The sequence below is a fragment of the Pollicipes pollicipes genome, unplaced genomic scaffold (assembly GCF_011947565.3).
Source record: "Pollicipes pollicipes isolate AB1234 unplaced genomic scaffold, Ppol_2.1 Scaffold_3087;HRSCAF=3621_pilon_pilon_pilon, whole genome shotgun sequence".
Classification (NCBI taxonomy): domain Eukaryota; kingdom Metazoa; phylum Arthropoda; class Thecostraca; order Pollicipedomorpha; family Pollicipedidae; genus Pollicipes; species Pollicipes pollicipes.
Genome location: NW_023596225.1, coordinates 3,837,752 through 3,850,695, shown reverse-complemented (window position 1 = coordinate 3,850,695; position 12,944 = coordinate 3,837,752). Strand labels below are relative to the sequence as shown.

The following is a 12,944-nucleotide window of genomic DNA, read 5'->3' as shown; positions in this document are numbered from 1 at the left end:
TTTGGTGATTCTCATAATTCTTGTCTTTCCGGGTGGTTTTCATAAGCTTTCATGAGTCCTTCCTTCTAGCTACGAAGTGGGTTTTTTTCTGCTTTTTATTGGTGCTGGTATTTCAAGCCTTGAGGGCGAATTCTACCCTGTCCATAAGCATCAGGTTCTTGTATTTGCCCGATGCCTTCACAATGACCGTCTCATCCTTTTTAAAACCCGTCCATTCGTGATTCTGGATAGTGAAGATGTTGGGCGCGTTTTCTACCCCCCAACCTCTGGAAATAGCCACACTCTATAGTTCATCCCTTCGGGCTTTCTGTCTGATTCACGAGACACTTCAGATGGCTTTCATGATTGAAATATATTGGACGTCAAAATCATGTGCAACACGAGACCGTTAAACACTACTACAGACAGATGGACCACTTTGCAGGAACAAACCCCGACACGGTAGATATTACACTAGGATCACTTAGCTAAGGCACGACAAAGGACAGAGCAAGATACGAACGAGCGGTATTGCTCTGTGACACAATTCCTCGCGCCAGTAAGGCAATCTTCCATCACGTCCGCTTCATTTGAGCTCCGTTACAAGCGCCTCGGCTTGTTTGGAGCTGAGGATGGGAGGAACATTGAGAAATGGGGTGACCCTGTCGCCAGCACAATAAACTTCAGACTCGGGACAACACACTCGGGAGACATCGCGCTGTAAGCTGTGAGTCAGTGCTTGTGCTCAGCTGGGCTGAGAGCAGGGCAGGTTCAACGCCGCTCCCCGCCAGAAGCTGCTGAAGAAAAACTCCGCTTCCGCGAGGCGCGCAGCAACGCAGAACGCTACACTAAGATCATAATAGACTAACAACGTACGCTGGTCGGACGACGCATCATGGCAATTCAGTCCTGTCTTGTTGAATTGCGGCCCCCTCGGCCAGCCCCGACCACTGTGCAGTTATGGCATTTGACAACATATGCTAAGACATGAACAGAGACGATACTGCAGCCATACAGACACGAATGCAGAACCCACAACGTCCTCTACGCTGAGCTCCGTTGCACAGCAGGCAGGACTGTGCGTGCTCTCCGGTACATGGCTGTTCTAAGCTTGGTGTCGGGATGCGTGCAAAAATCAACACATGACAGCAACACGACGGGAGAGCTGAATTCGACAACACCTTGATTCGAAAATCGAGAATAGGGAACAACGCAAAGCTACGCCATCGTCTTATACAGTTTATAATACATGCCCTTTTTCGTCAACAGCTCCTGGTGCGTTCCCTGTTCCACTACCCTCCCGTGGTGAATCACAGCTATCTTGTCAGCGCCTTGAATCGTCGACAGCCTGTGGGCTATCACCAGACACGTTCGGCCACTGGCCGCGTGCTCTAACGCCTCCTGCACGCACTTCTCACTCTCCGCGTCAAGCGCAGATGTCGCTTCGTCGAGCAGTAGTATGGCCGGTCGCCGAACGAGGGCGCGCGCAATGGCGATGCGCTGCTTCTGGCCGCCACTGAGCTGTGTGCTGCTGCTGTTGCCCAGCTGAGTCTCGTAGCCGGCGGGAAGGCTGGTCACGAAGCTGTGTATGTTGGCGTCCCGGGCGGCTGCCATGACCTCCTCCATCGGCACCTCTCGGCTGCAGCAGCGTAACGACGGTGTCGGGCCACACGGAAAGAAAAAGCAGTATGGCGCAACGCATCTACACTTTTTCCTCATTCTCGCTTTATCCTACATCCCCCGTTTCCACAACATGGCCATTGAACACCTCACCATGAAATAATACGGGAGCGCACTGTGTCTACGCGGTTGCATATATTGAAATGGACAGTGATGCACGCAAAACATCTCATGTCATCTTCATCTCATACCGCTGGAAATGTCATTGCTGGACAAAAACCTCCAAATGGAAAAACGGACTATACGGTTTTTTCAAGGATCTTTAAGCTCCTGAGCACTTCGCCATGCAAAGCGGCGTTAGCTGTATAGTCGAACGTATAGTATAGTCGAACGTATTGAAATAAGCACCGATCCAACTAAAGCGTTTTATGTGGCGTTCTGTCGACGCGCACACAAAAAAGGTTCGTCTTGCACACGTCATTTCACAATCCGATGTACCGACGCTCTTATGACCATATGACCGATAATGACCAATGACCACTTGATCGATGATGACCAATGACCAAATGACCGATAAAGATAAATGGTCAATGACCATCAGGTAGGTACAGTTGTTTGCACACGACAGTCATTCCGAACATCATTTAAAAAACGACTCGAAATGAGTAACTGTCAAACACGCTCCAGTAGGGTCAACAAAAAATTCCATTCGCTGACAGCACGGTAGTATAAAACATCCAGGTCCTAAAATCTAGGTGCAGAGATGTTGGTATACGAGGTACGTATTCGTCTTCCTGTTGAAGCTATGAAACCTGTACGATAATACCGCGGGCACGATCATCGCTTCCACCCTACGGAAGTTGCATAATCTTTGGAGAAAACATCTTCAAATTTCATGGGCAAACGTGGCGTGGCCCTTCGACTTAGTGCTGTCACTGCAGTGAGACGGTCCTTTCACTGAACAAGTCAATCACAAATACGCGTTTTTGATCATAAGTCATTTTGACGTTGCTGAAACTTGGTGAAGATTTGACACGTGACAAGTCGATGTTTGGAAAATGTCAGCGCGTGAGCAAAACAGGGTGGGTTTATAGTCACCCCAAACTATGGAATGCATTACCAAGCGCGACGAAAACAGGTTATGTGAGTGACAAGCGGAACGCTGCGACGTCCGCACCGGTCCACACCGGTCCCATCCGCACCGGTCCACACCGGTCCCATCCGCACCGGTCCACCAAGAGCGAGACTGACCTGTTGTCGCCGTACGCTATGTTTTCGCGGATGGTCTTGTCGAACAGCACGGGCTCTTGCGAGACGATACCGATGTTGGAGCGGAGCCAGCTCAGGTTAAGAGCAGACACGCTCTGGCCGTCCACCGTCTGCGGGCCACGACACAGAGCTTGACGCCGGCATCGACGGACAGAAGGACATTGCCAAAGCTGTGCTGCATTGCCACCACTGCGCTGTCCTCACACTAAGTCAGGCAATGAGGATGTGGTCTGAGACTTACCAATAGCAGAGCCCTTCAAGGAGCAATGGTCACGCCATTTCCTAACATCGTAAGTGCTGATGAACACAGCATGTCATAATACGCATATTGACGGATCTGCAAAAGATATCCGACTTCGTAACATTCACAATCGTCGAAGATCTTTGACTAGTCCCATGCAGCTGTCTGCGTATCTCACCACATCGCCTCCCTCAGGGTCGTAGAACCTCTCCAGCAGCTGGATACAGGTGGACTTGCCGCAGCCGGAGGAGCCGACCAGAGCCACCTGCTGACCTGGACTGATCTCCAAACTAAGGTCACGCAGAACGGTGACCTCCGGTCGCGTCGGGTAACGGAACCTAACCCGTTGCAGGCTAATCGTGCCAGTGACCTTCGGCTGAAAAGCATGACTTCGAGTTAGACAGCACGTGTCCATATTATTCATCGCCCACTGAACGGCATACCACGCACTACACATTCCAATACATTGCCACCATTCACGCGGTCGTCATCTTTTCTGCTGGATAAAAACGGAAACCTATACTACACGACTACCTGAATACGTATGCCTCGCAACTGAACACAACGATGAACCGAACAACCTGTCATGGTGACAACACTATCACAGCTTTCGATCAGTACCAGCTTCAGTCCTGCAGCGTGCGAACTGTCGATGGCCGGCTTTCTCTCCAGCAGGGCGAAGATTCGCTTGGCGGCGACGAACGCCTTGTTCATGTCGGGTGAGAAGGCGACCGCCGCTCCCACCACCATCGTGCCGTAGATGAGGCTCTCGGTCACCCTGCGCGGCGTAAGGGTCACCTCAACGCAGACCATATGGCAAGCGATGAGGTCCGTGGACACCAGCCAACAGCCTCGGCTCGAAACCTGGAAAGATTCTTTCAGGCGATGTCACCGACAGATTACGCAAAATAACCCATGGGAGCAAAATAGTGCCACAATTACGCAAGCTGTTCAGGGCATTCGCGAGGAGCATCATTCATATAGATAAAACAGTACCGATAGTATTACGCCTTGGAGAAAACCAGGAGAATGGAGAAATAGATTGGTTGATATTTCGGCAGCATGTCTTTATCGAAACAAGAGCCAAAGTGCCACTTCTGCCTACCTTGTACCTACCCATGGCAGGCTACCTACATTGCGTACCCACCCGGTGCGCAACCAGTTTGTTTACAAAAAAGGTTGGGTATTCACTATGCCTGATTTCTATTCCCTCACAGCATGGACTTCCGAAGTTTATACATTCACCTACCAACAAATAAAGGCCCGGCCATCACAAGACAGGCACGCGTTAAACCCACCACCTGAGACGCACGGACACTCACATGAACAGCTTAGCGTAAGGCAGGGACCCGTCGAGAACCATGGGCTTCCCAATGCCGAAGACAGCTGCGTACGCCAATGTGGGTACACACTGGGCCGCTCCAAACACCAGACCTGCAACAGAAAACAGCTGGGATGCGCACGGATTTCCCGAAGCCACAGCGGCCCATTCGGCCGTCCTTCGAACTGCGGCGAGATATAACAGCGGAACGACATACATACCATCTCTAAACGAGACACCGTCCTTTAAACATCTTAACGTGTCCTTATAACAATATGTGAGCTCCGTTTCATTTGACTTGCCCGTCTCATCACATGTTTTTGTCACTGAATAATGCCATAAGTATGATAATTGAAAAAGCAATATGCTGAAAATATGCTGAGCCCTTGCGAGTAAAACCGAAATCCATTATCATTACGATGATTGTTGGTTTGTAATACACGATCAAGTATTGTTCATTTTTTCACGACCCAATACGACCAAGAATACAGGCATGGCATTGGGGTGCTTCAACAACATGTTTATGATATGACCCAACTCGTCGCGGAAATTGTGAAATTTTGTAATTTCAAGGCAAACCTAAGAGCAATATGGCAACACTTACGGCAATTTTCTATGTCCCCAGATTTCGTTATTCGTGAATACTAATCAAGAAGCGAATATTGTTTTTAATGTATGCACTGGGTACCTCTGAGGAAAGCCTTCTTGATGTACTTGCGATGAGTACTCAGCAGGCGTTTTTCGTACTGATCAGCAAACATTTCTTCCAGACCAAGACTGGCAACAGTTCGAATGTTTGAGATTGCCTCCACAGCGATCTGAAAAATACACATTCGTGACAAATAACACACCAAAATCACTGGTAAGAAGACAGGAAAAGCCACAAACTTGGTCGTGAAGTCGCAACCAACCAGCGCTGTTAAATCGTTTCATCTGAACACTTCATAGCGCCCCAGCCTTGCGGATCTATCATTACGTGACCTGAGATTAGCTGATGCTCCCGTGCATATGGCGGCGCCCATTGCACATTTGCGCTAGCGCCGCCCATTGGCAGCCTTGCCATTTCACCCCGAGACCGTGCTAAAATCTCAGATGAAACGCACCACGCTGCCAAGTCGTTCCACCGCCAAAACGCCCATCAGCCGTGCTTGGACCGTCTCCACCGACGGATCGCCCAAATTTGTAGGCTCATGCAAAACTTTATTTTGATGAAAAGTAATTAAACGTTAGCAGGTCAATTTTTAAAGCCAAACATCCATGCCCGGTAAAACGACACATTTTTAACCATTCACTTAACCACCGTTACCAGTGCTCGACTGTGAAGACGTGTGTATAAAAATTTTGAAAACCCGATATATATATATATATATATACATATATGTATGTATATATACGTACACACATGCATATATATCTACATATCTATATATACATACATGTATGTATATATACGTACACACATGCATATATATCTACATATCTATATACACATAAATATATACACATATACATACAGTGTATGTGCCGTACAGCCTGTGCGTGCTCCCATCACAAAAAGAAAGCTAATATGGCGCTAAAAAAAAAATCATGAAGAAATAATCTTCATAAGATTGCATCTTAAAAACAGCAAATTTACATTAAATGTCGCTCAAAAAACAAAAAAGAGAAATATTTACCCGTTTCAAACTGCAAATAGTCACTCATGCAATTCTTGGGAGCTCACATTTCGTGACGTGCAATCCGCATATAAGACAAGACGACCTTGCCACTACTGCTGTTGATTTTATAAAGCATCGGCAATAGCATGCTTACAATAGTTCAAGTAGTGAATGCGAGGTCAGGTACGTTTAGCTCATTATTATGAAATTTGGCAAAGGAAAATATGACATGGCCTTGATTTTATAGGTAGCAGGCAACATTTCACCGATTTTGCCACAGGATTTAGAAACGTAAGATGCAAGTACCATGTAATATCCCCTGCTTCCTGGATAACATATGACAAACTTAAGATCCGGATCTACGAAAGTTACAGTTACAGTTACTTTATTTAAGGCACGTCCACGTGGTGGTTGGTCTGCACCTAGTCGTACGAGAAAAAATACATACACAGTACAGAGATACACACATACGCATGAACACACAGCTCAGTCAATGGGTCAGCAATTTAAAAGTCAAGAATGCTTGGCGCGAGGGGGCGCGGACGGCCGCCGCAAGCAGCCGGTTCCACGCGCCGAAAGCTTGGGGGGGAGGCGACCAAAAACTTGGGGGGCAAGTCGGATATATCGAAGAGAAACCTTTAGAAAATCTTAGAGGGGTCATCAATCCACTTATCAGGGCGAGGGTCAGTGCTTCAGATTTTATTCTGCAATAGGAATGCTGAGCAAAATTCAGTTCCTTTGGGACTTGAGTTGAGACTAGATTGACTTTTGCAGTATTTTCGACCCCATACATCTCTCACGCACAGTACCATGTCGACATCAGTCGCGCTCCTACAATGCTGAGGTTGTTTATTCACATGACTTCTGCTAAGCTCTGACATTAATCTGCAGCGATGTGCCACACCATGCAGCTTTATTTTTGACCACTGTGAGCCATCAGCCACGTGTTCAAAATATATACTTAGGTCACATGACCGGCTGGATGCAGTTGGAAGACTGCTAAGCGTTCTACGTAAGTTCTATATAAGCACACGAAGTTATAAGGTGATTGGCTCACAACGCCTTGAACAAACTTCAAATTAACATTTTAACATTTTTTCTCCGCACTTTTACAAACTTTCATTTCAAAATATTCTAAACGGCCGCAGATTTGACCAATGATCAACTGAAAATAGATTTGGTCTACAGAGGGTTTCGGTTGAAAAAAGTGCGTCCGAATGACATCACTAGCATGCACACACACCTCAGAGGGGAGCAAAAGGCTGTTTCAATATTCCATCGTGGCACTCCGTTCCGCTGGGGGCCATCTCCACCCTGTCCACTGCTAACCAAGCTATGCAGTGCCTGAGCTCTGGTCATCCGGCCGTGTTGCCCAGCCGCGCCCAGTTACCTGGTTGCCGCTCTCCTGGTCCGACTGATCTTTCACTATGTTGCCCTGTGCCTGGCGGCTCTCCACGTACGTGGCCAGCGCACAGAGCGGCACGAACGGCACCGTAGCCAGCGCGATCTTCCAGTTCACCACGAACGCCAGCACCATGCCCAGCAGCACCGTAAACAGCGCCTGTGTTATGTTGCCCAGCCGCGTGCCGGTGGCCTGGAAAAATCCCAGCGGCGAATGGTGAGCTGGGGCTTGAAGCAGTCACAAATAATATGCAACTTCGCTGCTACATACCGATAAAAGGCTGTTGAGCTACGCACTTGCGCTACGTTCTTCTATCACCATCTAGTCAGCAACAACGCCGTGGCAAACTCAGCAATGGAGTGGACACATAGGCAGGGAATTCCCTGCACTCACCCCCTGGAGGCTTGAGGCGTCGCCGGATAATCTGGCGCACAGCGCTCCCACTGTATTTTTCGCTTTATCAAAGAACGAGACCTCCTGCCGCAGCAGTGCTGCAAACGTCAGCTTCCGCACGCGCGTCGTAAGCCGCTCCCCGGCTATGCCGAACATGAAAACCTGAAACGTTTGATATTTGATAAAGACATTCTCTTAGCTTACAAATCAGACACTAGCATCAATATAACTGTCAGATATCAGGCAGCAGATGGACTCTCTAAAATCTGGGAAAACCAAATCCTCTGGGAATTTGAAAACCAACCACACCAATATAAGCCAGATTTCAAGAAAAGGAACAATCTGTGACGTTCAGGTACGTACCAAAGCTAGGCCGTACAGTCTATGGAACCCAAAGGATTACCTGACAGAAAGATGCGATGAAGGAAACAACGCCAACCGCAATGAATAGTAGGCTATAGAGACGGGCGTTACTCATTGCTTTATCCGGATCCTCAACAGCCAGGTTCTGAAAAGAAAACAAAGGGACTGGTTTGTCAAAAGCTGCCAGCGTTACTATTGGAATGGTTAGGATGCGTGTCAATGAGCACAATTTCATCGTTTACTAATGTACTAGAAACTAGGATGGAGCCGATACAGTGCTTGTGTTATCAACACTCCTTCATTAAACAGCATGCTCCACAGTTGAGAATATCGAAGCAAACATCATAAATGATGAAATAAGCTCGCTTGTAACTATTGTCACACTTTTAAGTGGAACAGACTGTAAAAGACAACATAGCTTCTCTATGTAGTAGCTATAATCCCACACTACATCACTGATCGTGTAGTGAAATGTTTGTAAGATATTGCGGTGCTGCCAACCTATCCGTACGAAATTGACATCCTTGTAATCGCTATCAGCATTGCAAATTCACAGGGAGAAGGTAAGTGCGGTGCCGAACTGATGTTTTCTGGCCTAAACATCGTCGTGTTCATGCCCCGGCACTTACCCGCGGTGCTCTTGCGTATCAATCGCGAATTGAGAACACTGTTTTCATTGCCACGCCCGGACACAGCGCTAATCGTGACCTTTCCGACCACGAATGTTACTTTCGTAATACATCAATACTGTCCGCATCCCTGCACCACTGAATTCCCACCACGACCCGAGAAGGAACCGCACGGCTTGTGCAGAATTTTGAACGGAAGTTGAACACACTTGCTAGTTATTGCGGAAGTAAGACTTGTGATCGGATAGCTCAAAAATAGCGCTATAATAAAGGGTGTGAATGCAAGTAAGCTTATTAAACTCACGGGCAAATATGAAAGAGCACCAAGAAAAAAGGGTCAAAACACGACCACATAATGATGCTTAACATAGCGAACACTTCCAGCATCGCACTGCCATCTCTCGGCGGATTTGAGGTACTGCATGTGATTGCAAGGGTACCAATTTCGCACAGCTGGTTTGAGGGCACCCTAACGTCATGCACACGTTGCATAAGGCAATCAAGGGACATGATTACTAAATAAATTGTATTGTATATGGCAGAATGACGTTGCAGAATGCAGAATGGCGTTATGCATGCCTGAATAGTCTTGAAAGTCTGCATTCTGCGCACCTAATATTTTTATAATTCTGCACATCTGCCATCAGAGCAGAATCATCAAACCCATAAAGTTCGTTTTTTTTTGGCCGTCAGACACTTTGTAAAACGAATCTCCTGACCAGAGGTTTCGTTCAAATTTAAGTTATCACTTTAAAATGCATCGAGCAGTTATACCATACCGAATCTCGCTTATAGAAACATCCTTCCCTGCCTTTTTAGCAAGCAGTTCAAAGTAACAGGTTTCCGCAAATGGCATGAAAACGGACCAGTCACAACTGCTACCTTTATACTAAAACTTGGCCCCGTATCTGTCATGCCCGCTCTTATCCCATGTTCCACATTGCCGAGCCGGGCACGTCGCCTGGCACCCCTGCACTTACTCCCAGCACGGATCCGAACACGATGGCGTATCCGGGCAGCGAGGCGCCCATGATGGCGGCGCCCAGCACTCCTAGCAGCAGGTACGGCCATTCCTTGGAGTTCAGAGTCAGGATACGCCAGCCAGACACAGGCGCCAGCTTGTCCTCCTCGTCATCTGACAGCTGCGGGGGTGACACGCGGTGTCGGTCAGAGACGCTATCATGACAGAACAGGATTGGGAAACGGAACGCGTTACATTGACGACAGCGGTGGTGACACAAGCTGCTGGCCACGGACGTTGTCGTGACATAGGGGAATCACGGAGCAGAGCACGTGGACATGCTACATGTAGGAGCCATACGCCTGCAATCGAGACGCGACATCAAGGTTATCAGCATCCCGCTTATCTGGGTCCTAAAACACGGCGGTGGCCTGAAAGCATCGCCCGTATCAGGTAAAGCAAATAGGCAATGGAAGACGCACACAGGGGCGTCACCTGGTCTCGGATGGTGGAAACCAATGTCTGGGGAAAATTCGTGCCCTGGACTCAGGCGTTATTGACTAGCATGTTAACCTATTAAAATGCTCTCGCCAGTCCGAGCTGTGGTAAGACGGAGGGCACACAACATCCCAGAGGGCAGGTGGCAACACCTGGGGACCAGCAGGAGTCCTCTCAAGGTCAAACGCGCCCATCCAATGAAGATAAGCTGTCGGCAAATTACACCGATAAGAAGACAACAGTTTGAGTCGTTCTCCTAGCGACGGCACCGCACATACACAAGATGTGCACCGCACCGAACAAAAATGGGTACCAAGCCACCGCAAAACGGGAATTAAAAGCATGTCGTGAATCCGAACAGTACGCTGTACCGTCGTGTGAGTTCGTATGCGTACCGCAGTCAGCGATTCGTGCCTGCCCTTGCCGCTGGCGGGACGGAAGGCCAGCGCCGCTCCGTTGATCTCCACACTGTCGGCGACGCCGTCTGTGTGGTCCGATGCCGAAGACGACATGGTCCGCAGCCTGACGCGGCCGGCAGCGGACGGCTGGCGCGCCGACTGCAGGTCACCCACTGGCAACACACCGGCTGGTGAGTTACCGGCGCCGAATTACGGCAGGATCACGTGGACCAGGCGCATCAGGAGCGCAAGGTGCACAGGACCAGGTCCGAACTGATACGGGGCGACAAACGGCCACACAGTTGGTGACTACACAAATACTGACATTCCTTTCACTAACCTCAGACATACAGACAAGCATACAACATGCAAGCATGCCACAAGCATTCCCGTCCCAAAGTAATGGGTTATCAAGATGTAAAGACATGAGCAACTAAATCACAATCCAGTGAAGTCGAGTATGATTACCCCATGGCTGATCTCTTACGTGATCCGTGTCAGAGATCCTTACCCGTGCAGTACGGGCGTAGTTTCGCAAGAGTTGAAAGGGGGAAACTGAGCAGTGAAAAATAACGCAACTTACCCCCCCCCCCCAAAAGACGACAACAAAAGGGCTTCTCCCCATATTCAGGACTATTTTCTTCTCAAGGCTTGGACGGTCTGGAGCCCCAATTCAGGGGAGGGGAGATGGAGGTTGCTGGTACCATGTCAACTGACTAAGAAACTACACTCCCTGCCGTGTATTATTTTCTACGGGAGGTGACACACTCCGCTCTGTTCCCAGCAGACAAATTTGTCAAACTAAGACCGCACAGAAGCGGGCCTCGTCATACCCATTTCCTCCCCGGGCTCATCCCCTTCCTCGTCGTCGTTGTCCGCTTTGATGCCGGTCTGCCTGGTAACCAGATCATAATAGACGCCCGCTGCTGCATCAGCTGCTCGTGGGAGCCCATCTCGACTACCTTGCCGTCCTTCAGGGTGCAGATGAGGTCAGCCGTCCTCACCGTCGAGAGGCGGTGAGGCCACAACGATGGTGGTCCGGCCGGAGCGCGCCTGCGCAGACAGCAGAATGTTAGCGGCGCGTTCACAGCCCGCAGCAGACCGGCGCTACAGGCAACAGATAAACGAAGTGCCCCTACCATTTGACGAGGCCGGAACGGACACCACACGCAACTACCAACTGCTGTCAGCACCAATCGTGGGAGGATGACAGAAAACGGCTAGTTGGCCACCCAGTACTTATGTTTTTAGAAAATGGGAGGTTATATTTTTATGGAAGGATTGGAAACGAGGTATTGGTATCACGAATGGAAGGTTATTGGGACCATCATCCCTGTCTCATGCGTTGGTAAGCGACGTTTCGATCAGTTAACCCTCGGACCGTCGTCAGGTGCCATTGAAGCCTGAAAAGGCCCTGCATCAAAGTCGCTGCCCTTGAGTTGTGGGTCCGAATTCCAGCACGACGACAGTCCACACAGTTATTGCATCTGTTGAGGGCATGCTAATATTGCTCAGTTCGTTTGCCATCCCTACAAAATAGATTATGCATGGAGATATTGCGGTCGCAGTGCGTCGTACCCGGTCCAGGGCCGACTGCACGAGCGCCTCGCTTTGGAGGTCCAACGCCGACGTGGCCTCATCCAGCAGGAACACCTTCGGGTTACGGACCAGGGCGCGAGCGATAGCGATCCGCTGCTTCTGACCGCCGCTCAGCTGCGCTCCCTTCTGGCCCACCATGGTGTCGAACTTTTGTGGCAGGTCCTGGATAAAATCGAAGGCGTTCGCCTCCTTCGCCGCCTACGACCCAACAGTGACGTCAGACGGCGGCCAGTGTTGCGCTTGACAACGTACCACAAAAACGACCGTTGAAAAACAGGCGACGGTAGCACATTTACGGAGTAGTACCAAAGCCGGTCATCCTCGGTTCTGAACTGATCCGTATCTCGTGAACATATTGCCGGCCGGTGCATGCGGCGATGAGTATATTCAGCATTACGAGTTGAAAGTTTCAATGGCTAGTAAGCGACCTGGAATGTGCCATAAGTACTGGTTAAACAACGATTACATTGGCCGTGCTCAATATATTTTTTGATTGATTTCAACGTCGTTTAACCGATACCTTCTGTTATGTTAAAGGTCGCGTACTAAACAGGAGAACTTTTAACTCATAATGCCCCAAAACAGGAGTTACAGGCCTTATTTTTTATATCAA

The 12,944-nt window shown here is 49.1% G+C and overlaps 1 protein-coding gene across 1 annotated transcript in view; it reads right to left on the bottom strand.

Moving 5' to 3' along the window:
• Positions 1–339: 339 nt before the first annotated feature.
• Positions 340–12,944, bottom strand: part of LOC119114738 (ATP-dependent translocase ABCB1-like) — a 29,585-nt gene continuing 16,980 nt past the window's right edge. Inside the window, 15 exon segments of the mRNA XM_037238753.1 lie at positions 340–1,618; positions 2,851–2,978; positions 3,288–3,485; positions 3,731–3,887; positions 4,432–4,543; positions 5,119–5,248; positions 7,479–7,682; positions 7,884–8,045; positions 8,287–8,391; positions 9,856–10,017; positions 10,730–10,905; positions 11,566–11,655; positions 11,658–11,751; positions 11,753–11,785; positions 12,311–12,529. Coding sequence (XP_037094648.1) covers positions 1,198–1,618; positions 2,851–2,978; positions 3,288–3,485; positions 3,731–3,887; positions 4,432–4,543; positions 5,119–5,248; positions 7,479–7,682; positions 7,884–8,045; positions 8,287–8,391; positions 9,856–10,017; positions 10,730–10,905; positions 11,566–11,655; positions 11,658–11,751; positions 11,753–11,785; positions 12,311–12,529 — 2,391 coding nt within the window. The 3' untranslated portion in view covers positions 340–1,197.